General features: G+C 46.9%; 1 protein-coding gene across 1 annotated transcript in view; it reads right to left on the bottom strand.

Annotated features, from left to right (window-relative positions):
- SYT17 (synaptotagmin 17) overlaps nucleotides 1-27,593 on the bottom strand; it is a 79,927-nt gene that overhangs the window by 32,909 nt on the left and 19,425 nt on the right. Inside the window, exon 6 of the mRNA XM_007466930.1 lies at nucleotides 921-1,041. Coding sequence (XP_007466992.1) covers nucleotides 921-1,041 — 121 coding nt within the window. The remainder of the gene's footprint in view (nucleotides 1-920; nucleotides 1,042-27,593) is intronic.

The raw sequence follows: 27,593 nt of genomic DNA, 5'->3' as shown, positions 1-27,593 counted from the left end.
TTTCCGGTACGCGGGCCTCTCACTGCTGTGGCCTCTCCCGTTGCGGAGCACAGGCTCCGGACACGCAGGCTCAGCGGCCATGGCTCACGGGCCCAGCCGCTCCGTGGCATGTGGGATCTTCCCGGACCGGGGCAAGAACCCCTGTCCCCTGCATCAGCAGGTGGACTCTCAACCACTGCGCCACCAGGGAAGCCCTATAATGTGGTTTTTGAGAATACAAGTTGTCTTCTAAATTCAGCTGTCACTTTATAGCAAAAGTAATTTATTTTAGCTATGGCACTTAGAGAAGACTACTCCCACTACTGAGCAACCGCGGCTGCTTTCATGATAATATCCTTTGCTGTCATGGGAAAGCTACATACAAATGGAATGTGATCTGTTCTATTTCATTAGAAGTCACGTTTGAATTGGTGTGTTATAGGTACTTTAAATACAACAGTCTTCTCAGAGCTGGGATTTATAAAGACTTAGGCTACTCTTGAAAAGAGCTGGGAAAAGAAGCTCAGGGTGTGTCCACTGCTCTCACAGATTAGAATGCACGGTCAGTGCACGCTACCGCCACCTGGAGCATGGTGTCTCCATTACATGCATAGCATCTGGAAAGGCAAGTTAACTTCTTTGGGGCTGCATGTGTACAAAGAGGATCTAGATTTCAGTAGTTATCACACCTGGTCTCGGTCAAACCCCTGCTTCAAATGGAGTAACTGGAATGGTATCACTTACCTGCCTCGTCCTAAGAAACAACCGATCGTTTATTCTTCCTCTTGAACTAACACCCTAGATATGGATGCTATTTCACCCTCAAAGGGTCGTATTAATTAATAGTATCCAGGATGCAGAAAAAGAAAATCAGGTCCCTTGTGTCAAACAAACATAGATGGCTTGTTAAAGAAACGGGGGAAGGAGAGGCCACACAGTACCTGAACCTTGGCTCACATCTGTCTGAAGAAGTTGCTTGGCTCGAATGACATCAACGTTCAGTCTCCCGGCGCTCGGCAGATAATTCAGTGACAGAAGCAGCTCCCCCAGCTCTACCTCATTCTGCGGAGGAAGGATATGGTCAGGAAGGTGCGTTTTGGGGGTATTGTACCTATTATGCAGGAAGCGGATTCTAGCAGCTCACAAATGGACTTCTGTGGGTGGATCAGCTAACAGTAAGTGCCTCTTTCTTTGACTTCTTTTAGCCTCTGTCCCCACGTATTTTCTTCCATCTATTTCAGAAAGTTTGTTCTGCTCTTAGAACGTTTCAGAGCAGCCACAATATAGTAAGAACAAAAGCATCAATGATGATAATAAATAAATGCTACATGTCGAGCTCTGTGCTAAGTACTTAACATGTAGTTATTAGTTCAATCTTCATAACGAGTCTGTGAGATATGAGTGTTACATTTAATAAGAGAGGAAAGTGAGGCTCAGAGGAAACAGAGGATCAGAAACATGTCCAAGGCTACACACAGCTAGAAAGTGGTAGTGCTGGCACTTGGAGCCAGGGAGGCTGATTCCAGATTCTCTGACCATTGTGCTATTCTGCCTCCCTGCAGGGTAACAGGGAGGAAGACCAACCACCCTGCAGGGAAACCATCCAGGTGAGAAATCTGTTCTCAACCTGCAGGCTGAGTCCACAACAGAGCCCATGCTTCCTGCCTCACCAAGGCAAGCTCAGACTGTGACATCCCTTGTTAAAGAGTACCCATTCCTCTGCTGTCAACACTACCACACTCATGGGAAATTCACATACGCACCCAGTGCATGACTCTATACTTCCAAAAGTACCTAGAAACAAGAGGCCCCCACCTCTCTATCCCTTTAAACATTTTTTTAACTGTAGAAAATTTCAACCATATACAAATTAAACACGTCACTTCAATGAATCTCCATATACCCATCACCCAATTGTACCAATTATCAACATTTTGCTGAAGGATGTTTCATCTTGTCTTAGTCCATACAGGCTGCTATAATAACAAAATACCACAGACAGGGTAGCTTATAAACAACAGAAGTTTATTTTTCACAGCTCTGGAGGCTGGGACATCAGGGTGCCTACATGGTTGGGTGAGGGCCCTCTTCAGGGTTGTGGACTTCTCACTGTATCCTCAGCAGAGGGCTGGGAAGCTCTCTGGAGTTTTAGTAAGGGCACTAATCCCATTCAAGGGGGGCTCCACCTTCATGACCTAATCACCCTCCCGAAGGCTCCACCTTCTAACACCATCATACTGGGTTTCAGGATTCCAACATGCAAATTTGTAGGTGGTGGGGAGGGGAACACAAACATTCAGATCATAGCACATCTATACCCTGACTTGTGAAAATTTTTAGCTGAATATTTTAAACCAAGTCCCAGACATGACGTCATTTTACCTATATCTCTTTCAGAGTGCATTTCTAACTGATAAGGACGTTAAAACAAATATTTTTAGTATGGGAAATTTCCAATCATATTCAAAAGAAGGCAGAAGAGTATAAGGAACCTCCTCATAGCCACCATCACTCAGCTTCAACAATTATCATCACATGGCCAATCTTGATTCACCTATCCCCTCGTTCAACTCCCTGTATTATTCTGAAGTAATTCCCAAACATCACATTATTTCATCTGTAATATTTTAGCATGTATCTCTAAAAGATCTAAAAGATTGATCTATCTGCCTATCCATCTATCCATCCATTCTTCATCCACCAACCCACTCACACACCCATAATCTCTATCCCTTTTGGTGTCAGTCATTCGAGCAAATTAATGCCAAGTGGCAGCTCTAGAACAATGCTCCGTAGATACTCAATAAAGATTTGTTGACTAGATGAAGAGTCAAATGAAAAGATTTCTGAAATGAGCGACTTAGTCCCCAAGCAAGAAACAACCTTGTAAATTAACTCAGAGGTTGCAGACTGGCAGCCTGTAGATGCGTTTTGTTTGGTTCACATCATGTTTAAACAGGTAATTCCTTGCTAATAATTATAAAATTTAAGAATCAAGATTTTTCACACTAAAAAAAGTCTGGATTTCTTGTCTTTCTTGAAAAACAGGAAGGTCTGGCAAGGCTGGGCCCACATTCCCACCTGGCAACATCTGGCCACGATGCAGTGCCCTCTAGATGGGACCTGCCTCTTCACGTCACTGGGTCCCCACCTGTCCTCCTTCACCCTTTAGGTTCCTGCTGTCCAGCTCTGGGCACGTAAGCTTGCAGATTTTTCGAGAAAGAAATGGCCAACTCAGTGTCCTGAGTAATCAAAGAAGTTCAGAGCCCTTTACGCATTTGCTAGGGGTTTCATTCTTGTTCTTGAAGGCCTGGAACATGCCGCATCTTCAGGGCATGACGCTGAAGACATATTTGTCCTCAGGCAAAGAATGCTGTGAATTATGCTGGTGCCCAGGCCATGGAGAAGCCATTCATGTCCTGTGGACTTTTTGCTCCTCCCAGGTTTATAAGTCAGAGTGATGCCTTCCCTGCTTCTAAAACAAACCAGCATCTCCTTTGATGATGTAGCTGTAAAGACAGTGATCAGGACTTGTAATTCAGTCAGCTGAGCTGCATAACAGGGCAAAAAATGGATTCAGCCAATGTAGTCGTCGAGGGTAGTTTGTTTAGGGATGGGCTCAACTGAGGAACAATTTAGGATGGCAAGAAATTGGCCTACGTACACAGACCAGTGGTTCTCAACTGGGGACAATTTTGCCCCCAGGGGACATTTGCCAATGTCTGGAGACATTCTGGGTTGTCACAACTGGGGTCAGAGATGCTCCTGGCACCCTTTCCTTTGTAGGATACCCAAATCTACTGTAAGTCCCGGACCCCAAACAAAGAATGATCCAGCCCCAAATGGCAACAGTGCTGAGGTTGAGAAACCCTGGATAGACAAGAGAAAGGGGGGTAGATGTCTCTTTTGTGATAACATGAAAAGAGTAAATATTCTTTAGTCCAATAGTTCCATTCCCAGAAATTTACCCCACAGACATCCTCAGACACGTGTGTCGGGATGTGTACACACGAGGATAATGAAGACAATATCATGGCTTCCATAGATTGCTTGTGGGCCTACTATGTGCCTGGACTGGGAATGGGATACGGTCCCTGCCTTTGTAGAACATACACTCTGGCGGTGAAGACAGACAGGAAACAGACTAAAAAAGTCATGAATGAGGTGATTTCAGATAATGTTGAGTACCAGTAAGAAAACTCCTGCAGGGTACGGGAGGTGAGGGGCCTTTCTGGGGATATGGAAATATTCTCTATCTTGATTGTGGTAGTGGTTACACAGGTGCATTTGCCCCCAAATCAATAAACTATATATTTAAAATGTATGTATTTACTGTATGTAAATTATACTTCGATAAAGTTGATTAAAAGGAAAGATCTAAAGTAAGCAAGTAGCGCAGAACATTAGCCCTTGTCAAGTCTGGGAGATGGGTACATGGGTGTCTGTTTTATGTTAGAAATATTTCATTTAAAAACACAAAATAAATATTAAAAAAGAAAGCAAGAAAAGTCAGGCAAGAGAGTGGTGACCGATGGGGCACACGTGGGGACCGCTATGTGAGCCATGGTGGTCGGAGGGCGAGGCCTCTCTGTGAGGTGAGCTTGGAGGCGGGGGACACGCCAGGCAGAGAGCACAACAAGTGAAAAGAGGGAGAAACCAAGCCGGTGTGTTCAAGAACAGAGGAAAGGCCAGTGTGGCTGGAGGGTGAGAAGAGGTGGATTCTGGAAGGGTCCCCGGAGCCAGAGAAAGCTGCCCAGCGGCTGACCGGGTGGGAGCCTGCTCGCCCCCGGTTGCCAGTTCAAGAGATGGATGGAGAGAGAGGGGCCTGAGGCCAGCTCCTGAGCCCTCAGCGCCTGAGAGGCCCTCAAGCCCTCTCTAAGTGGAGAGTGCTTTCTGGAGTGGAGAGAGCTAGAGAGAGGCTCTTCCCCTCCCCTGAGGCCACTGACTGAACCCTCAACGAGGCAGCTTCCTGGTGTCATCACCTTTCTAAGAAGGCTGTTTGTCATCTAAGAGCTTCTTTTAGTCTTCCTTCCCTTAGTAGGATACAAGCTCCCTGTGCCCTCCCAGTGCTCCGCCCCCAACACAAGCATATCAAGGTTTTCATGTTCTACTTTTCCAGGGAAGCCGTTCCATTGATCGAGCCACTCTTTCTCTCTGTCTTGGGAGTGATCAGTTTGCAAGACAGCTGTCTGGAATTTGGGGAACAGTTGGTAGAAATAGAAAAGAAGGCTAATTGAGCAATATCGAAGGGCTGATTCATTTAACAAACATTTATTCAAGTTACTGGGGCCTGGGCCTGGAAAGTTATGAACATGGTTAATTACAGCAAACCTTTATGGAGAAATCACCCTAGGCCAGGCACTGACCCCGGCAAGTTAAGGCTCAATCTCATTTCTTCCCCTCAATAGCCCTAGAAATTTCCATTTTACAGACGAAGGGATTCCAGCTCAGAGAAGCCAAGTGACTCAAGAAATCATAAAGTAGGACAGGATGCAAGCTCAGCCCCTGCATTAACACACCATATTGCTGCCAGTTAAAGCATAATCCCAGCCATCAACAAGTCAGTCTGTTGGGGAAGGCTAAGGAAGGTATAAAAAAATAAAAATTCCAGGGGCCTCATGCTCACTAGGATGGTTATTAAAAAAACAAACAGAAAATAACAAGTGTCGGCACAGATGTGGAGAAACTGGAATCCTGTACATTGCTGGTGGGCGTGTAAAATGGTACAGCTGCTCTGCTGTAAACTCTAAACAGTTTGGCCATTCCATGAAAGGTTAGACATACAGATACCATATGATCCAGCAATTTCACTCCCAGGTATATACTCAAGAGAACAGAAATATGTGCACATTAATTTCACAGCTGCACTATTCACAGTAGCCAAAAGGTGGAAACAGCCCAAATGTCCATCAGTGGATGAATGGATGAACAAAACGTGGTCTATCCATACAATGGAATATTATTCAGTCATGCAAAGGAATGAACTACTGATACATGCTACAATGTTGTGTAGATGAACCTTAAAAACATGACGCTAGGTGAAAGAAGCCACACACAAAACCACATCTTGTGTAATTCCATTCATGAGATATCCAGAATTGGTAAAGCCATAGAGACAAAAAGCAGATTAGTGGTTGCCAGGATCTGCGAGGAGGGGGAAATGGGGAGTGACTGCTTAGTGGGTACAGAGTCTCCTTTGGAGTGACAGAAATGTCCTGGAAGTAGAGAGAGGTCATGGTCACACAACATTGAGAATGTACTAAATGCCACTGAATTGTACACCTTCAAATGGTTAAACTGATGTTATGTGAATTTCACTTCAATTAAAAAAATGTTATAGGTCTTAACTGTTAATGAGCCATATGAACCAGACCTAGTGCAAGACTGAAGCACAACCCATTCTTGGGAGGGCCATGATTAGGGAAGGCTTCACTCAGGATGCATTTGAGTTAATCCCTAACAGGTAGATAGGATGTGTTAACTAAGTTGATCATGGTAGTCACTTCAAAATGTACACATCTATATACGTCATCACATTGTACCCCTTAAACTTACACAATGTTCTATATCAATTATATCTCAATAAAGCTAGGAAAAAGAAAGATAAGTAGGATTTTGTCCAGCAAATATTGCAGGGAGGCACACTCCACACAGATGGAACAGAATGAGGGAACCCTTCACTGCAGCCCTGGCATCTTTTGCCACTCTGATCCTGAAGCTTCTTGATTTCATAACATAAAGTCCCGAGTAACTTGCTACTAATAATAAAGTAGCCAAAGAGGGTTAATAATTTGGATTTCTAAAATAAATTAGCGAGGATTCTCCTTACAAATAATGTCTCTAGACATTGCCAAAGGTCCCGTCAGTGTAAAAGCGCCCAGTTAAGAACCACTTGTCTACCAGGATCTAAATAATCTGACCCCTGCTTACGTCTCAGACCTCATCCAGCTGCCACCTCTGCCTTCTAGCCCTTGAAAACAGGAGACCGCTCCTACCTCAAGGCTTGCTGTTCCCTTAGCCTGGGAATCTCAGCTCAAATGTCACCTCTTCTAGGCTTTCCATGACCACACAGTGGACAAGAGCCCCCTGCCTCCATCACTTTCTATCACATCACCTTGTTTTATTTCTTTCACGGCACTTGTCCTTGTCGGATGTTTTCCTGTTCTCCATAAAGGCAAAGACAGTGTCCGTCTCTCCACCACTATATTCCGAGCACGTGGAAGAACTACAATCCAGGGGCCACGAGAACAAGCCATGCAGCCCCAGCGCGGAGGCTTCCTGCACCACATCCTGGTCCGAGAGGGGTCATCAGCACAGTGTCTGTCGCCTGTCCTACCCAACCTCCAGAGAATTGAAGCTGAGGTGGGAGAAGGACCTGGGTGACTGGTGACAATTCTACCTTTTCCCGTTTCAAGACAACGTCACAAATAGGCCTCGTTTCCTTTTTAAGAGCCTGATAAGCTTCATTTGGTTGAATCACGTGGGGTGGGCTTGGGAGAGCTGAAATAGACCGTCCGTAAGTTACTCAGATGAATCCAGAAGCCACCCTGCCAGCCCCGCAGCAGCTGGCTTGTGCAAATGCTGCTCCACTCTCCACCCAGAGAAAAATTCTGTCTCTCTGCAGCCTCTGAACACAGCTAAGTTCTAATCAATAAAAAGGAAATCAAAGAAAACCATCTGGGACAAAAGACACGTTCTGGGGAAAATAACATACTTCCTTTGAAGGGCTTCTAATGGCACCCTGGCTCCTGCTCCCCTAGCAGAGGGGGTTTCGGATGTGTGCACGTACTTTTAACGATGCCCAAACATAGCTGCTGTGCGCCCACGTCTTTGTCCCCGTGGGTCAGGAGAAACCTTTTGTCTCTTAATTTACTGCACAAACAACATTAAAATAGGAACGGATTTTTTAAAAAGCAAAATCCAACCACAATCGCAGCATGTTACACATTTCATCAAATGCTTTCTTTTCTCCACTGCCCTGCTTTCAGATTCTTTTCCAGTCCTTGTCAATAATCAAAAGAATATTTGCATAGTTGCATTGACAGCACAGGTGAATTCCGAAATACCACCCCCCACCATTTTAAAACTTAAACAGACACACACATTTTCCAAGTTATTACCTAGACATCACAAGTATCATTTGTAATGTCTACTTAGAATATTCCATTAGGCTGAAATACTGCAATTTATTTTAACCATTTTCCTATTGCTAGGTACTTCGGTTATTTTTAATGGTCTAAAATAGGGCACTTTGGCACTTTTCTTCTTTTAGATTACATCCCTCTAATAAAAACCCAGGGGTGAGATCACTGGGTCAAAGAATATATTAAAACATATCAAAAATATCCAGATATTTTTCTGTCATTCAGTAATGAACTGCTAGACTGTTTGTTAAAAGGGCTGAACTAGGGCTTCCCTGGTGGCGCAGTGGTTGAGAGTCTGCCTACCGATGCAGGGGACATGGGTTTGTGCCCCGGTCCGGGAAGATCCCACATGCTGCGGAGCGGCTGGGCCCGTGAGCCATGGCCACTGAGCCTGTGCGTCTGGAGCCTGTGCTCCACAGCGGGAGAGGCCACAACAGTGAGAAGCCGGCGTACCGCAAAAAAAAAAAAGGGCTGAGCTAACCTCACAGCCATCAGGAAAGGGAGAGGACAGGAGTATCACCACAACATCACCAGCACCAGGTATTAACATTTTGACAAATGGGTGTGGGATCGGTGTGGTTGCATTTCTTTGATTGAGTATCTAGCCATATATCAATTTAATTACATTTCCTTTTTTACGTGGAAACACTGACTTTCTGTGTGAGTTCAATGCCCCTCCTCGATATATGCCCATGCTGTGGTCAACAATACACACTTCGCACTGGATTGTGTTTGTCTGTTACTGTCAGGCTTTCTAATTATTCCTGTCCACTGGATATCTTACTATGGATTTAGTTTGTATTTCCCTGAATGCTAAAAGGACTGAGTATCAGCTATTCATTTTTTTCTCTTCTATGAAAACCCTGTTCATTTCTTTTGGACTTTTTAAAAAAAAGAAAACTAGGTGTCTCTCTTTTATTTAGTTAGTTATTTATTTAGTTAGTTATTTGGTTGCACCGGGTCTCTCAGTTGCGGCAGGTGGGGTCCTTAGTTGTGGCATGCAAACTCTCAGTTGTGACATGCATGTGGAATCTAGTTCCCTGAGCAGGGATCGAATCTGGGCCCCCTGCATTGGAAGCGTGGTGTCTTAACCACTGGGCCACCAGGGAAGTCCCTTTTGGCCCATTTTTCTATTGGGCATCTACTGATTTATAAGAAGGCCTTTAAATATTGTGGCTATGAAATTACTCACCAGTTATATGTTATGGGTTAAACTGTGCCCTTCCCCAAATTCATACGTTTAAGTCCCATTCCTGAGTGCCTGAGAATGTGACATTATTTGAAAATAGGGTTGTTGCAGATGTAATTAGTTAAGATGAGGTCATAGTGGAGTAGGGCGGGCCTTTAATCCAATTAGAGGGAGAAATTTGGACACTGACATGCACACAAGGAGAACGCCATGTGAAGACTGGAGTCAGGCTGCCACAAGCCAAGGAACTACCAGAAGCCAGGAGAGAGGCCTGGAATAGACCCTTCCTAGAACCTTCAGAGGAAGCGTGGCCCTGTCAACATGTGGATCTCCAGAACTGTGCAACAGTAAATTGCTGTTGTTTAAGCCAGTTTGTGGAACTTTGTTACAACAGCCCTAGCAAACTAATACATGTGTATAGTTTTCCCAGTCTGTGGCTTGTTTTTACATTTTTTTTACCATGTTTTCTGATGAGCAGAAGTTTATAGTTTTTTTTTTTTTTTTTTTTTTTTGCGGTACGCGGGCCTCTCACTGCTGTGGCCTCGCCTGTTGCAGAGCACAGGCTCCGGACGCGTAGGCTCAGTTTTTTTTTTTTTTTCCGGTACGCGGGCCTCTCACTGTTGTGGCCTCTCCCATTGCGGAGCACAGGCTCCGGACGCGCAGGCGCAGCGGCCATGGCTGACGGACCCAGCCGCTCCGCTGCATGTGGGATCTTCCCGGACCGGGGCATGAACCCGTGTCCCCTGCATCGGCAGGCGGACTCTCAACCACTGCGCCACCAGGGAAGCCCAGAAGTTTATAGTTTTAAAGTGGTAGAATGCATTTATCTTTTTCCTCTATGGGTCATACTTTATGACTTTTTCAGAAATGCCTTGCTATTCTTAGGTCACAAAAATATTCTCCTTTTTTCCCTTCTAAAACTTAAAGTTTGTCTTTTCAAAAAGTCCTTGAACCATCTGGACTTGGTTTTGGTGTATGGTGTGAGGTAAGGCTCTGTTTTCATTTCTGAGGTAGTGACCCTCTTTTCTCCTATCTTTCTGCCCATGAGGCTGTCAAGGGTAGTGATTTTATGTTACCTCCGTCCATCTCTCCAGGTATAGAACAGACCCTGGGTGAATGCTGGCCAAGAGAAACGTTTGTTTATATCCTGTGTATGAAGCTAAACCTTCCAGGGAAGATGGGAGAGAGGCTCAATCTTCTCACGTCTGAGAGTTTATGTCTAGTGCTCGGTGGCTGTCCAAATTAGATCAACTTACTTCAGATCCACTCAAGCATCTTGAAAGAGTGAGATACTGACTCTATTCTAAATTGGGCCCCCAGTGAGCATCTCGTAGCAAAGACACAGCTGTTCTAGCAGAGATGCCGCCATAATATGCAACACTACCAACCCAAACCTGAATGGCAGACATGAAGCCCTGTCTCCAGCTACCCAGTGTCCATAAGGAAGGACCAACAGTGGACAGTTAGGGAGAGTCCCCCTTTAGTAGAAGCAACAGCAGCAGCATCCAGGATGGGCCAGGGCTCTTGCAGGCAAGTGGCTGAGAGAAGCTCTGCCAGCCAAGGGAGGGCTTTCAAGTCAGCGGGGTCCAGCCCCAGACCTTTCTTTCGTCTGCTCATCCCACTTCTGCGCAGAAAGCCCCCCTCTGCTTCTCTGTGTCTTAGTCACCTAATTAGACCACCCCCTACCCAACCATCCAGTCCACAGATATTTATAGAGTGTCTACCACATGTCAGGCACAGGGCTAGCATACAGTAGGTGCTCAATAATTATCTGTTGACTGGGCAGTCATGCTAGACACAAAGGACACAGCAGTAAGCAAGACGGTCAAGGTCGCTGTAATGCAGTTCCTGATAGTAAACATTATTTAATGAATTACTATGCAGAACTAATTAATAATGAGATGATTTAATTAGCACTGTGGTGGGTGCTATGAAGAATAACAGGGTGCTGTGGCAACCGACTTTCCTAAGACTCCCCTGCAGAAGTAGGGACAGCAGTTAGAGGGCCAAGGAGTTAGAGGTCCAAGGAGCATGTCCACTGAACAGCAGAAAAGGCCTATATGGACAAGCAAAGGGGGAAGGGCTGGGGTAGGGCAAGGTGCAGAGCTGAGGCTGGGGGAAAAAGAAGGTCAGCTCATGCCTTGCAGCCAGGTAAGGAGTTTGGACTTATCCTGAGGAATAGGGAGCCACAGAAGGCTTTAGACAGAATCACCTAATTCAACGTGCATTTTTAAAAGATCTCTCTGGCTGCACGTCTTTCGTCTTCCGATGGAAGCTGTCTCTCCTTCTGACTCCCTCTTCCACTCATGTTGTAATTATTCACTTCTCTGCACCTCTTGTAACAATCTCTTTTATGAGGCTATTTTACTTTTCATGTACTATCATTTCTCCAGGGCAGGGCTGCACCTTCTATGTTCACCCTTACCTCTCTTTCCCACCCCAGTATTTGGACGTAGGGTGGTTGGTATGCGTTGAATTGTGTCCCTCAAAAAGATCATGGAACCAAATCTCCCTCAAGGCCTCCAGAAGGAACCCGACCCTGCCGACACCTCAATTTTGGACTTCCAGCCTCCAGAACTGGGAGAGAACACTTCCCTGTCGTTTTAAGCCACCCGATCTGTTGTCACTTGTTACAGCAGCCATAGGAAACTGATACAGTGGTGGTATAAGTAGGACTGAATCACAGCCCTACAACCCAATGCCAGCTCCACGACATACTCACTGTGTGGCCTTGGACACGCTGCTGAACCCCTCTGAGCCTCTTTTCCTCTCCTCCTGGGGAAAACGGGGGGCATAATAAGACACCCCTCGAAGTTGTAGTGGAGACCAGCTCTTCTTGCAGTTCTGTCGCCACGCACGACAGGGATCTCACCTACCTTCCTCCTCCCTCTAGCTTCTGTTTCCTGGTCTTCATAGTTCCTAATCCTTCTCCCCTGCCTTAAATGCAGTTTTCCCCAGAATTCAACTCATGGTCACCTTTTCTTCTTACACTATACAGTGTTTCCCGGTAAATGCTGTTGACGCCTAGGGTTTCAACTATCATATTTTCTGTGTGTCCCAAACACGCTGATTTCTTTTGAGTTCTAGTCCTGCCTAAGCCTTACATGTTTTCTTTCCTCCTTCTCCTTCTTTCTTCCTTACTTGCTTAGCTTCCATAAATATTTTTATTGAACATCTATTATGTACCAGGCACTGGAGGACCAGCAGTGAACAAGACAGAAAAAAATCCCTATCCCCTTGATCTTCACATTGTAGTGGAATGAAGAGATAATAAAGAAATCAGTTTGCAAAGTCTGCTAGCGGTAAGTACTGTGAAGAAAAATAAAGCTGCCTAAGGGGATAGAAAGTGATGGGGCTGCTCTTAAAGAGGTGAAGGTGGCCTGGACCAGACAGTCAGAGTGGAGGAAACTGGAAGTGGTTGGTAGGGCTGGCATGGTTTGCTGATGGTTGAAGGATAAGACTCCTAGGTTTAGGGGTAAATGCTGATACCACTGATGGATATGGACAACATGTGTGGAGGAGAAATCAACAGTTCAGTCTTGAACGTATCCAGGCAGGGGACAGGCCTAGGCTTACAAAGTTCCATGCTCCCATAGCTGCCCTCATCAGAAGCATCCCTGGGGGATTTACGGGGCCTCCCCAAACCTACTTGATCAGATTCTTCGTAGGAGGGGCCTGGGAATTCGTATTTTAAACAAGTGCCCCAGAAAAACTGATAACACAGGTGTTTCAAGTGATGGGATCAGACACAATCACTTAGGGAGTTTAACTTTAGTCCACAGGAAATCTCCACATGGATGCTTCACGGTCATCCTCAACCCCAGCATCCCAAAATGAACTATTCATCACCACCCCCACTCATCCCCACCTGTTCCTCACTGCCCAGCTCCCCCAGCCAGCAAGCCCCTCAAACTGAACAAGATCCTGGAGGCCTCCTTCACCCTCGTCCCTCGTGTCACTTCCAACAACTAAACATCCTCGACTCTGAGCCCACCCCTGCCCTCAGTCACAGCAGGACGCCTCGCCCACTAGTTACAGGCCACCCGCCTCTGCTCTCACACTTCTCTCAACGAGTGCTTCTCAACCAGGCTATGTGCCCCCAGGGGACATTTGGCAGTGCCTGCAGACAGTTTTGGTTGTCACAACTGGGGTAGGAGGGGCTGCTGGCATCTCGTGGGTAGAGACCAGAGACGCTGTTAATTATACTCAGTCCCTCCTGAAAGAGAAACGGTCTGGCCCAAGATCAGTAGTGTAGAGAGTGAGCTCTAACCTATCTGGTCTAAACACCCCAGAGGACTGCATCTAATCCTAAATGCAACCCTGGCCAGGTGTCTCTGCTACTCATCATCTCATAGTGGCTCCTGCCCCCCACGCCCCCCTCAGGATAAACGCCATCTATGAGGTTCTTCAATCCCCAGCTTCAGTTTCCCTCCATCCCATGCTGTGAAATTCCTTGTAGGGTCCGACTATGTGCCAGGCAAACAGAACATCCCAGACCACCCAAGCTCCCTCCATGCTCCCACCCCACCCCCCAAGTGGGGACAGGGACCCCTCCCACAGGCCTCAGACTCTCAGAGGAAATGCTACCAACAGATCATTCATTCCACAAACAGAAGCTCTGCTCTGAGCCAGGCGCTGGCACAGCACTGGACATAGAGCAGTGAACATGTCCCCCCAGGAACCTCAGCCCAGGGAGGTACCAGCGCAGAGCACAACTTAGGACACTGGGTTCTAACTGTCTAGACCTTCTGTCTAGACTGAGAGTCTGCATTAGAGCTGGTACATGGGAAACCCTGCAAACATGTTCGCTAAATAAATGAACAACCGCAGCAGAAAATATTGACTGAGTTCTTCTGTACCCACACGTGGGGTGGAGCACGTGGCATGTATTATCTCATGCAGTTCTCAAAAGAACCCGTTGATGATGATAATGATGCTGATGATGATGATGGTGATTATGTTGATGTTGATGATGATGATGATGATAACCAACACGACTGAGAACACACCATGTGCCAGGCCCTGAGTTCTGAGCCCCTTCCTTTATTTTCCCATTTAATCTTTACTACAACCCTCTGGGAGAGGGACTATTATCATCCTCATTGCACATATGAGTAAACTGAGACACTGGGAGGTTAAGACTTGTGCCTGACCATACATAGTGAGCAGGGAGCAGAGCCAGGGTGCGATACAATGAGAAATACATATTTGGTCTTTGTCCCCAGTTCCTGGCATACATCTCCTAAAACTCTTGGGATCTCTGAAGTGATGAGTGTCTTCTGGATTGCTAATGAGATAACTGATTTAGGCTGGGGGTCCCAAAATAGCTTCAAGATGGAGGCTGGTCACCAGAAAGACCAAGGCAAGATTAGAGGGTTGGAACTCTCAGCCGCAACCCCCATCGTCTGGGAAGGGGAGAGGGTTTATAACAGGGTTTAGAGAACTTGTGAGTTGGTGAACACACTGAGGTACTGGGAACGTGGTACCCTGGAGAGGGCATGGACGCTCTCCCCCCTCAACCCACCCAATACACTGCCTTAAGCGTCTCTTCCATTTGGCCATTCTGAGTTGTATTCTTTATAATAAACTGATAATAGTAAGTGCCTTCCTGAGTTTTGTGAGCCATTTTAGCAAATTATGGAACCTGAGGAAGAGGTCGTGAGAACCCCTGATTTATATAGCTGGGTGGGTCAGAAGTATGGCTGACAACCTGGGACTTGTACTGGGCATCTGAAGTGGGAGCAGTCTTATGGGACTGAGCCCTTAACCTGTGGGGTCTGAGCTAACTCCAAGCAGTTAGTATCAGAATCAAACAGACTTGCAGGACTCCCAGTTGGTGTCTAGAGAAATGGAGAATTTGCTGGTGTGGAGAAAAAACCCCACATATTTGGTGTCAGAAGTGTTATGAGTAAAAGCAGTTTACGGCGTATGAACCTAAGGAGGCTGGCTCCAGATTGCGCCTTCTTGACAACTATGCTCTTGGGCTTTTATCCCCATTTCCCCCACTGAAAACTAAGGCTCAGAAGAGTCAAGTAACTTTCCCAAGGTCACATAGCAAGTGGTCCCTATGACAACACTAGTGCCCTAAGTGCTCAGTAAATGTTTATTGAATAGATGAAGGCATACTTACACTTGGTCAAGACTGGATTAGAACTCAGGCCTGTCAGATGTAAGTCTAATACATCTATTGATGGAAGGAAGGAAGGGAGGGAGGGAGGAAGGAGGAAAGAAAGGAGGGAGGGAGGAAAAGAAAGAAAGAAAGAAAAAAAGAAAGAAAGGAAGGAAGGAAGGAAGGAAGGAAGGAGGAAGGAAGGGCATTTCCTTTCTTACACCTGCTGCCCTTAAAAGCCCTCACTTATGAAAATCCACACTTTCTCTCAGTCTTAGGTTTTGGAGGGGCCCTATAGGATGCATCTGTTATTTCTGTCTATTTAGCATCCCTCCCACTTATCAGAACCTCTTTGGCTGTGGTTTGGGTGGGGCTAACCCTGGGCATTTGACACCCGCCCACCCCCCACTAGAGTAACTCCTCCTCTTGCTGGCCAGGTGACGGGCTCAGAGATGGCCATGTGACCAAACCACCCAGTCAGAGTCCTCCCCCATGGAGGATGTGGGAGATCCAATTCTAAGATGGTCCCCAAGACTGGTGCACACCCCCACACACACACAGATTACCCTCCCTGAACAATCAATCCCCTCCCCTTGAGTGGGTGGGACCTGTGCAGAGGATCCCTCATCACTCTCATGATTAGGTTACATTAACGAAAACGTAAAGGGAGTCTGCAGATGTAATTAAGCCCCTCATCAGTTACTCTGAGTTCACCAAAAGGGAGATTATCCTGGGTGGGCCTGACCTCATCAGGCGAGCCATTTAAAAGGGGATTTCAAAGTCAGAGATAAGGAGCACCAGCAGACACTCTCCAGTTCAGGTTCAAGCTGACCCTGAAGAAACTGCCATCTGTAGAGAAAGCCACAAGGCAGGAACTGCAGGAGGCCTCTAGGAGCTGAGGGCTCAGTCTACAACCACACAAAACCGAATTCTGCCAATAAACGGGAGTCTGAACGAGGACGCCAAGCCTCAGATGAGATCAAAGTCCCAGCCAACACCTTGATTTTAACTTGGTGGGACTCTGAGCATCCAGCTCAGCCGTGCCTGGAAAGTGTGAGATAAAGAAGGGGTGTTGTTTTAAGCTGCTAAATTTGTGATTGTTACAGAGCAATAGAAAGTGAATACAGGGTGCCAGGCTGTGAGCTGGCTGATGGCTGTCTAATGACAGAGTCTCTGAGGGATGGAGAAAGAGAGAAAGGTGGCCCTGAGAACAAGGCTCGAGCCTCTGGATCCAGCTGTGCCTGAAGCTCGGGAAACTCCAGGGGTTCTTAGTTCCCTGAGCCAGAATCTCTCCTCCCATCTCCTATAAAGGAAGCCTCAGTTGGGGTTGTGTCCCTGGTGGCCCAAAGGGTCCAGACACACTTCACAAATGTCACAGGAGGCAAGTCCCAGGAGGCAAGTCCCAGCCCCCATTCCCACCAGAAGATGAGAGGCGGCCGGCCTCTCCGTGCTGCAGATAAGCAGTCTCTGTTAGCACCCTGTTGCCACACAGAAAGCAACTTCCTCTATCACACAAGCCTGAAGTGCAGGTAGTATAGTCAACTGGACCATCCAGGGGTGGCCGGGGCCTCAGTAGGGCGTGGTGCTGAAGGGAACCTCTGCCATGGGCCTTGAGAACGTGTGAGGGGCCATCGAGAGAGCCCTGGATGGTGGGGAGTGGCAGCTGTTCCCCAGCGGGTTCCCCCACTAGGATGTATAGCCTTTCTTCCAGATGTGTCTGCAAGCTGATCTGACCTTCAGCCTCCGTGCACCGACCTGTCTGCCTAGTTTAATTCCTGTGCCAGTTCAAAGGGGCACCTGAGCCAAGGAAGCTGGCAGAGTCACCAGTGTGGGCAGAAACACTTCAGGAACTAAATCGCCATCTCATCTCTCCCTCTCTCCTTTCCCCCAGCACTGGGATTTCACACATCCTGAGGCCAAAGCCAACTAAAGTAACTGTCCAGATCAAACAGGGCCACGCCTTCTGGGGGTGACTGACAGCACCTGCCCAAGACCCCCAGCCCAAGGTGCGGGCCCACTGGATTCCCTGTGTCCTGGAAATTTGAAACTGGAATGGAGAGAGAGAAAGAAAGCAACCCCACGTCCTTGGATCCAAGTCAATCCATCTTCTCGCCCTAGTGCTGTGCTGTCAGAACAGACACCACCAGCCTCCTGTGGCCACTGAGCTCCTGAACTATGGCTACTCCAACCTGAGCTGTGCTGTAAGCATGAAATAGACAATGGAGGCCACGATCTAGTGTGGAAAGAAGATGTAAAATTTCACACTAAAAAAAAAAAAATTTCACACTAATAATTTCTGATGATCACACATGGAAATAACATTTTAGTTATATTAGATTAAATAAAATAGTACAGAATAAATTTCATCTGGTTCCTTTTAGTTTTTTAAAATGTGGCCACTAGGCGATTTTAGATGACATAAGTGGCTCACATTATACTTCTGCTCCAAAGGATCCCAGAGCTGCCTGGGAGCCTTCAGGGTTCAATTCTTCCTTTGCTTTTATGAACTACTCCACTACCCTTTCTATGCTGCCCTCTTTTTCTCCCAGAGAGCCTGGTATGACTGGCTCTGCCATTTACTGTGTGACCTTGGGCAGGTTCGCTAACTCCCTGACGTCCGTTTTCTCATCTGTACAATAGGGACAGTAAGAGCACCTGTCATATATAATTGATGAAAGAATTAAATGGGTTAATATATGGGAAGGGCTTAGAGCCCAGCATTTAGTAAGTGGATCGATTATTTTATTTATCATTTCCCTTAAGGTGGCCACAGTCAGATTTGCTGCTGCTTGAAACGAACAGACCGTTCTCCTTTGGTCCCACTAATTTTCACCTTGTATCATAGTTACTGATGGCCCTGACTTGTTTCTCAGAGGCACTTCCAGGTAATGAGGAAGGACTGAGCTCCGGAGTCACCTAAGTTCAAATCCCAGCTCCAATATTTATTCCTTGAACACCGAGGCAAGTCACTCATCGACTTGAACCTCAGTTTACTCCCGTGTAAAATGATCACGGTACCTCACCGGCTCGTATGATTCAACGGGATCATGTATGGAAAACGCTTCATGCAGTGTTAGGAAACAGGGAGCACTGACAAATGCTTACTATTGTTATATAGTCGTTCCTTGGTATCTGCAAGGGACTGGTTCCAGGACCCCCTCAGATAATGCTCAAGTCCCTTATACAAAATGGTGCAGTACAGTTGGTCTTCTGTTCCGCATCCATGGATTCAACCAACTGGATCTGGATTCAGAACTCCTGTATATGGAGGGCCGACTGCATTACGAAGAGAATCTTAAAGGAAGGGATCAGGTCTCACTCATGTTGGTAGCCCCAGAACCTGCCCTCTGCGTGTGCTCAAGCAATCGGGACAGCCCGCAGAAATTTTCAACCTCTCCCTCTTTGAAGAGAGCCCCGGCATCCTCTCTGGGGTGCACCGCCAGATGCCTGGACCACCCAGCCTGCCAGCCACTCAGAGTGACAGCCTCATCTTCTCAACCCCAGCTGGAGTGGATGAATGGCTTGGCCGGCAAATGTTGCTTTAATCTCCTTGGTCAAACTGAGTTGCGGTCCCTCGGCTGGGAAGATTTTAGTGCAATCATCATGGTAACGATTGACAGTGACATTTACTCAGTGCTTACCAGCAGTAAGCGCACGTCAACTGAGGCCCTGCCACGTGCAGGGCCTGTGTGAACAGCACAGGCGTTGTCACATCCCACCCTAACCACAGCCTTTGAGGTCAGGGTTGCTATTCCTGCCATCTTCCAAAGAAGGAAGATGAACCTCAACGAGACAGGGTGGTGGCCAAGAGCAGATGCTGGGATTTGAATGGAGCCTCCTTCCTTCACTGACTGCGTGGCCTTGGGCAAGTTACTCAAATTTTCTGTCTCACTTTCTTTAACTGTAAAATGGGGAGAATGATAGTCCCTGGTGGTTTTCTGACTTACACAGAAAGCCCCAGAAGAGTACGGGGTCTATGGGAAGCACTCAGGAAGAGTCAGCAATTTCCATTATTACCAGTGACCTTGAGTAACTGCCCAAGGTCACACCGCTGGAAGTGGCTGGACTGACTCAGGCCTGAAGACTTGGGGACTGCTGGGTCGTGCTCTTGATCACGACATGGCAACACTGTATACACGTGTCAGGCTCTGCTCTGGCGGGGGCAGAAGGTGGAGGCTCTGATTACAAATGCTACAGCATCTGTCAATTTCATACACAGTGGCTGATTTTCAATCTGCCAGTGTGAAGTCAGCGGGTTTGTGAAATTCCTGAAAATAACAATTGACTCTACAGGCCAGTTCAAGCTGGTTCCAGCACACCACATGATTCCCATTTTATAGACAAAGAAAACTGAGGCTTAGAAATGATAAAGTTAACTTTCCTGGACCCACATCTGTAGAAGGTGGCAAAGCTGGGACTTGAACCCAGGTCTGTATGACTCTAGGGCCTGTGCTCTTAGCCACTATAGATCCTTTCCCTTGTGGGGTAAAGCAGTATGTGCCAGGAGTAGGACCTCCTGCCTGCTGATCAGGTGACCTAACTCTAGTCTCCTTTCTGTCACTGAAAGCTGTGTGACCTTGGATAAGTCACTCAACATCTCTGTGCTGCAGTTTTCTCATCTATAAAATAGGATTGGTTCAAATCATCTCTGGTTCCCCTTCCAGTTCACATTATATACTAGGAATCAAAAGCTCACTTTAAGGCCTGAAATGTAAACTACATTTGTATCTTAGGAGGAAGAAACAAGAAGGACCACACAGAAAGAACCTTCTAGTTAATGCTGCCTTGTAAGGTTCTGGTCTGCGCCCAGCCCTGGCTGCATAGTGGTGGCAACACTGCTGTTCACCACACCTGGGCAGGAAACCCGTTTAACTAACACATGCAGAGGACAGGTTTCTGCCGAGAGGGTCAAGGCTGACAACAGCTCAGGACAAGTTAAAGACAGCTTCTCAGTAAAAAACTGACATATGCCTTGTCAAGGGCCTTGACTATTTAGGTATCAGGTGGTCAGTGATCACCAAATACAGTATGCAGTCAGGAGAGGCTGGGGCGTGTACGGCCCCAGGCAGATTCCAGGTACTAGGCCCAATCAGCACACGCCTCTGGGTACCTCAAATCATCACCATTTTTGCTATTAAAAAATGTCCTCAATTCCTTCTAACTTCATTTGCCTGGGGCACGGTTAAGACCAAAGTAGCACATATTGAAACAAGAATCGGATTCTAAGGCCAGTTCCTCATGGCTCAATCTCAATTGCTCCCCAGCCTCTCCTCCCTCTTTTTTCCCTCCTCCCTCCTCAGCTCCCTCCCCAATCTCCTGGTGCCTGAGCTCCTGGTCACCGCTATTCAGTGTATATTATACGCCAGGTGCTTTGCGTGCCAGATCTTGGTTTATCAAGAGGCAATGTAGTGCAGTAGAGTGGCTAAGTGCACAACCCTGGAGCTGGACTAGCCTGGGTTCAAATCCCAATTTTGTGGCCTTAGGCATGTTACTTAATGCATGCCTCAGTTTCCCCATCCATAAAATGGGATGCTGATAGTAGTGAATACAATAGAAGCCTTAGCACCATGCCTGGCACATGGTAAGTGCTATGTAAGTCAGATGTTGCTATTGTTATCTTCACAATGTTCCCCCAGCTCTCCACGCAGTAAGCATTATTATTCCTAATTTAAAGGTGAGGAGTTGAACCCAAGTTCATTCAGCAGTAAATGGTGAAGCCAGGACCTTAACCAGGTCAGTCTAACTCAAAAGCTAACACTCTTACACAATGATATTTATTTAATTCAAAAAACACCTATCAAATTCCTTCTAAGTGCCAAAGATACAGAGAATAAATAACAAAAGCTGATGTTATGGAGGGTCTGGCTAAGCCTTTAGCTGTGCATGGACACAATGTGGAGGGGGGACTTTTCCTGTTATGCCAGAACTGGCTGCCTGGGCCCAAAGCTGGGGACTAGAGAGAGGCAGCAAGGGGCTGGCAAAAACTGGGCCCAACACCTCCCTCCGGGATTTTTAAGAGGCAGAGACCTGGTCCTGCAGTTTTCAAAACCATCCTCCTTTCCCATCTCTATAAGCAGAGGGGAGGTACTGGCCGAGTGGGGAGAGCTGGGGATTTTCCCTGCCCACCCACTCAAAACTGAGAGAGACGGCTGCCAAGAGGGTCACTTGCAAACATCAGGCGCCTCCTCAAGAAGGGGAGACCGGCGCCTTTTTCCCCATGGGCATCCACTTAGCCAGGGGTCTTGCTCATCTGCTTTGCACCTTCCTGCCCAGAGGAAAGAAGAATGGAGAGGGAAGGGGGAACGTGGAAGATCCTGCACTCGGAGCCTTCGATGTGGCAAGGTTAAGTGTGGCGATGTTGAGGGTGCACCCCAGCCCCCGGCCCTGACCAGCCCTCAGACACTCTGTCCACAGAGTCTCAGGCCACCAGGGTCCTCTTGAAACCCAGTCCCCCTAAAACTGAGCTCCTCTTCTGAGTTTATGATTAACTCTCTGTATCCAAAACTTTACTCCCTTTCTTTTCCTGAACCTGTTCCCCTCAAGATTGAGGACTACCAAAGAAAAGGGGGGATGGGAACCATATACAAGCCCCTTTGAAGTCAAAGCCTTTTGCTTTAGTTTCCCGGGCCTCCCTTTGATTCTCTAAAGGCGGGCTCAAGACTTCATGATTAGGAAACGTGAAGATGTAGAAACAGAATAGCTATTGGGCCGGGACACTGGTACCAATTTAGACTATAAATCCGCCACACAGCAGGATCACCCAACTCCCAGTTCCCTGAAAGACACAGATACAGGCCTGACACACAGTCCTAAGTTGTTTTTATAGGAAGCTGACCCCCTCCAGATGGAAACTGCTGATCGCAAGAACGCAGACCCTAGGCTGGTTGAAACCGGAAGGCTCATGATGCTTGAAACTTCACCTTGATGCCGACCAATCCGAGAACTGTGCACGAGCTGATCACACACCCTGCAGCCCCCTCCCTCCCACTGCCTTTAAAACCCCTTCTCTGAAAGCCATTGGGAGTTTGGGTCTTTTGAGCATGAGTTGCCCATTCTCCTTGCTTGGTGCCCTGCAGTAAATGTTGTACTTTCCTTCACCACAACCCAGTGTCAGTGGGTTGGCTTTACTGTACGCAGGCAAGTCGACCCTGGTTTGGTTTGGTCACACTTTCTCCTCAGATGCATAAGGCAGGCTGGAGAAGCCTGGGGAATTAAGCGCTTCTGGAAACATCCTTCAACCTGTGCCTGCTGGGAGTTGGTGAACACATGCCCCAGCGCCCCCCACCCCTGGGGAAGCCTATACCGAGAGCCCAGGAGGGTCGCGATCCACATGCCCACAGTGGGGATTCGCCTGATAACACTGGTTCTTCTTGGAATCACCCCCCAAATAAAATACTTGCACTCAAATCTTGATCTCAGGGTCTATTTCTAGGGGAGCTCGACCTAGGCCAATAGATGACTCTCTCAGGGGGCAGTGAGCCCCAGAGAAGGGAGCTGGGATTGGACCATCTAACTAGGGCCCACCCTCCAGGGCTGCTCCTCTCTGAAGGGACCCCAACAGTAAGAGGCCATAGGAGACACTCCCAGGGCTAGGAGCCCACCCACCCACCGCCAGGACGTTCCAAATAGTTGACACATGCCTGCCACCAGAGCCAACTCTTGAACCCTGCCTGCCAAGTTCTTCAGTGGGGACATTAGTCAGAGAAGCTTCAGCAATAAAAACTGTGGCCATGGCAGTGAAATGAGGAGACAGTCATGCTTCCTTCTCTGAAACTGCACTCCTTCCCACTTCAAGGCCTCCAGGGGGTGTGAAAAGCCACACTCCACTGTGCACGAGGAGGGCAGGATGAGGGGGCCCAGGCCCCTGAGAATCCTCCCTGGGACTTCTGGAACTTTCGGGAAAAAGGATCTCTCTTTCCACTGGTGTGGCCCAGCTGGCAGGAGGTAAGCCCGGGTTTTGCTTCCCTGGGGAAAGGGCCTTCCTGAGAAGAAAGGCAACAGACGAAGGCGGCGCTGAGGAACATTCCAGCTGAGAGATTCCCAGGATACAACCTGGACCCCAGACTCAGTGGAGCCTGGAGCCCACACAACCACAGACTTTCCTCTTTGACCAAAGCCAGTCTGTGATGGGTTCTGTCGGCTGTAACTAACATTTTGGGAGCCACCTAAGAAAGTAAATCTCTTACTTCAGAGTCATGCAATTTTCCTTCTATTGCTCAATCAAAACAGCAGTCCCCACACTGACAATCAACTTGGTTACCAAATCAGACTGTCCTTTGGCCTCTTCCAAAGATCCAATCAGTTTGGTGCTCCTGATGAAGGCCACCAGCTCGCCCCTCAGACTCTGAAGGCTCTCCTAAGGGGCTCCAAGCAAACACAGAATTCCTCTGAATGGCTCCAAAGGTGGAAAGAAGCAAGATACACACTGATATAAAAATCTGGGTATACTGATGAGAAATACAGTCTTATCACATCCAAGTTACACGGGGTAAGTCAATTTACAAAGTCCTCAGCCGGGACTTCCTCCTAAATAGATTATTTCATAGCGGTTATGGATATGGGCTCGCAGTCAGTCTCAGGTTCAAGTCCCTACTCCAGCTGTGCAATTTTGGGTAAGTTTCTTAACTTTCCTGAGGATCAGGGTCCCCATCTATAAAATGCAGGTGCCAGTGCCATCCATCTGGTGGGGAATCGTTAAGTACTACACCGAGCCCAAGGTCTGGTACGTGGTGAGAACCAGAACACGCTTATTGCCACCACCTCTGACTCTTATGCTGCAAAGGCAACACACACAGACTTCACTTCCTAAGCCACGGGGCCCTGAATTATAGGCATTGAAGGTCTAAAAGGCGTTCCTTTGGACAAAGCAAATCTCACATTAAAGCAGTTTTCAGAAACATAAATATCCAGCAGCCAGATGTGCAAATATCACTTTTGACTAAGCACATTTTCTTTTTCTGGGCTCAAATCAAACATTGTTCCTCAGCAGGCAATGTGGCTTTGTAATAAGAGATACTACACCCCACATGACTCAGAATTATTCCCCAAGAACATCTAAGAGCACGCTACCTGTAGCCTGCCCCTTTCGCAGATGGCTCCATAAAATACCATCCTAATGGCAGCCTAGATCGGGCTTGCAGGCAGCCAGGCCAGCTCGCTAAACCAACATAGCAGCCGACCAGCGAGACCACATCTCAGACCTGCCTGGCCAGCTGCAACAGCCCAGCCCCTTCAGCATTCCACTGGCCACCCAAGTGCCTCCCAGACTCTCCCAGCACATTCACTCAAGTGCAGGTTCACCCAAGACTTAAGAAATCGGAATCCAGGAGGCGGAGGTCTGGGAACCCCACAGTCACAGCTCCTGGTTGATTCTGGTGCTCGGGAAGTATGACAACAGCAGCATCCCCTGTTTGAGAATCCCCCCTCTGTTTGAGATTCCTCATTTACAGCACCCCTGAAGCTGGAGTGTAAAGGCTAAGGGCTGGCTCTGGGGGTCAAAGACGCTGCCTTCAAACTGTCTCCCAAGCTGGGCACTTGTCCGCCCCCCTTCCCACCTGGAAGCCCGCAGCGTATTACTCCTAACTGGCGTTCCCCAACATTTTCTTATGAACGTTATCAAATACAGAGAAGCTGAAATAACTGTACACTGAACCCCTTTAAATATATCACCGAGCTTGTACAATGAACAGTTATTAATTCTGCAACTAATATTTTGAAAATATGTTATATTTGCTTTATCACATATCTATCAATCTTTCTCTGAGAGCATTTTAAAGTAAGTTGCAGGCACTAGTGACCTGAACACTTCAGCAGGCATATCATTAACCAGAATTTGATGTTTATGGCTCTTTTATTTTTCAGATAAAATTTATATGCAGTGAAATGTGCAAACCTTAAGTGATGAGTTTGACAAATGCATATACCTGTGTGTCCAACGCCCTATCACTATTAGTCTAGAAACTTCCCTTTGGCCCCTTTCCAGTCAATCCCCTTCCCCAGTCACAACCACTGTTTTGATTTTTCACCGTAGATTAGTTTTGTCGTTTCTTGAACTTTATATATATGCAATCATCTATATGAGCTCTCTTGGGTCTGACTTCTATTTCTCATAATGGTTGTCAGCAGGATGTTCTACTTAGCATAATGTCTGTGACATTCATCCACGCTGTATCAGTCCTTTTTCCTTCTTATTGCTGAATAATGCTCCATTATATGAATATACCATAGTTTGTTATCCTTCATCCTGTTGATGGACACCCGGGCAATTTCTAGTTTGGGGCTATTACATGTAGAGCTTCTTTGAATATGCATGTACAAGTTTTTGTGTGGACATAACATTTTCATTTCTCTTGGGAGTGGCACTGCTGGATTGTGGGGTAGATATCGGTTTAGTTTTACAAGAAACCACTAGAATTTCTTCCTAAGTGGTTACATCACATGATATACCCACAGCACTGCCTGAGAGTTCCAGTGGCTCCACGTCTTCAGCAACATTGGATGTTGTCAGTCTTTGTGATTTTAGACATTCTGGTAGGTGGGTTGTAGCGGTATCTCACTAAGGTTTTAACCTGCATTTCTCTGATGGGTAATGAAGTTGAGCACTTTTCTATGTGCTTTTAGACCATTTGCATGAGTCTTCTTCTGTGAAACATCTGTTCAAAATTGTTGCCCATTTAAAAATTGGATTTTGTCTTGTATTTTTGAGTCATTGGAGGTGTTTTTGGTTTTGCTTTTGCTTTTTTTTAATTGGGGTATAGTTGCTTTACAATGTTATGTTAGTTGGAGTTCTTTACATATTTTGGAAATAAGTACTTGTGGGTCCCCCAGGAACAGTTCTCTCCAGGCAGACTGGCTGGGTCACCCCTCCTTCTCAAAATACTCCAAGGTTTCCCATCACCCATAGGAATAAAATCCAAGCCTTTACCTCAGCCTACAAGATCAATGTGATGGGGCCTTTTAAGCCAGTTCAACCTCAACTCCTGCTGCTCTCCCCTCACTCACTGTCCTCCAGCCTTCAACACACTCTGCCATAGGGCCTTTGCACTTCCTGTACTCACTGTTTGGAATGCTCTTCCCCTGGACATCCTCCAGGCTCACTCCCTCAACCCTTCCAGCTCTCTACTTAAATGCCATCTCCTCACCCACCTAGAACAGCTTCCCCACTCTCACCACTCAGCCACCCCTCTCCAGCCCCTTATCCTGCTTTATTTTTCCTCCTGGCAGAGACAATGCCAACAGGCATGATGTGTTAATTCATTCACTGAGTATCTACGTCCACTAGAATGTAAGCTCCATGAGGGCAGGGGCTCTGTTTTGCTTGCTGTAGAGAACCAGTCTAATGTCTTGGTTATGGTACATCACTTTTTAAGCCAAAGAGCCTCAGTTCTACCACTCAGCACAGAAAGATTACTTAACTTCTCTCTGCCCAGTTTCCCCACTTTGTAAAATGGGCCCTTGTGAAGATAGATAAGTGAGCACATGTAGAACATTGCTTGGCTCATGGCAGACACTCAGGAAACTCAGAGTGAAACTAGTAGCCCCAGCCCCTAGAACATGACAATCACCTAACAAATATTCATTGACTAAATAAACGGATAGTTTATATATGTACAATATTTTTATTGTATATTTATAATGTACAGTATATTTATAATTTTCCTCAATTTGAGGGACTTTCACAGCCAGAAGCTACTTTCTCCTGAGAAGAGTTTATAGCCCTAGAGATGCACTGCAAGGGAGCGGGCAGCAGGTACCATGTCTCCACTTGACACGAGCAAACCAAGACCTACAAGGTTACATGACTCCAGTCACAAGGGAACTAGTGAAAGGGCTGGAACAAGAACTCTGGTTCCTCCTAATGCTCTGTGAGGTTCTGGCATGCCCAGGGGACCTCTGCTCTTTCCACCTCCCTCCCCCTTCCTTCCCCAAACCACATGATCTCAAGAGAAAACGAACGTCCTTCATCCTGAATATTTTTCTGGCTCAAAAAAAGGTTGAAGAAATAACTGCACGCCCCTGTTCATAGCAGCATTATTCACAATAACCAAAACGTGGAAGCAACCAAGCATCCATCAACGGATGCATGAAAAAACAAACAAAACGTGGTCTATCCACACAATGGAATATTACACAGCCTTCAAAAGGAAGGAAATCCTGCCACATGCTACAACAT

The sequence above is a fragment of the Lipotes vexillifer genome, unplaced genomic scaffold, assembly GCF_000442215.2.
Source record: "Lipotes vexillifer unplaced genomic scaffold, Lipotes_vexillifer_v1.1 scaffold232, whole genome shotgun sequence".
NCBI classification, from domain to species: domain Eukaryota; kingdom Metazoa; phylum Chordata; class Mammalia; order Artiodactyla; family Lipotidae; genus Lipotes; species Lipotes vexillifer.
This window is presented reverse-complemented; position numbering and strand designations above follow the sequence as displayed.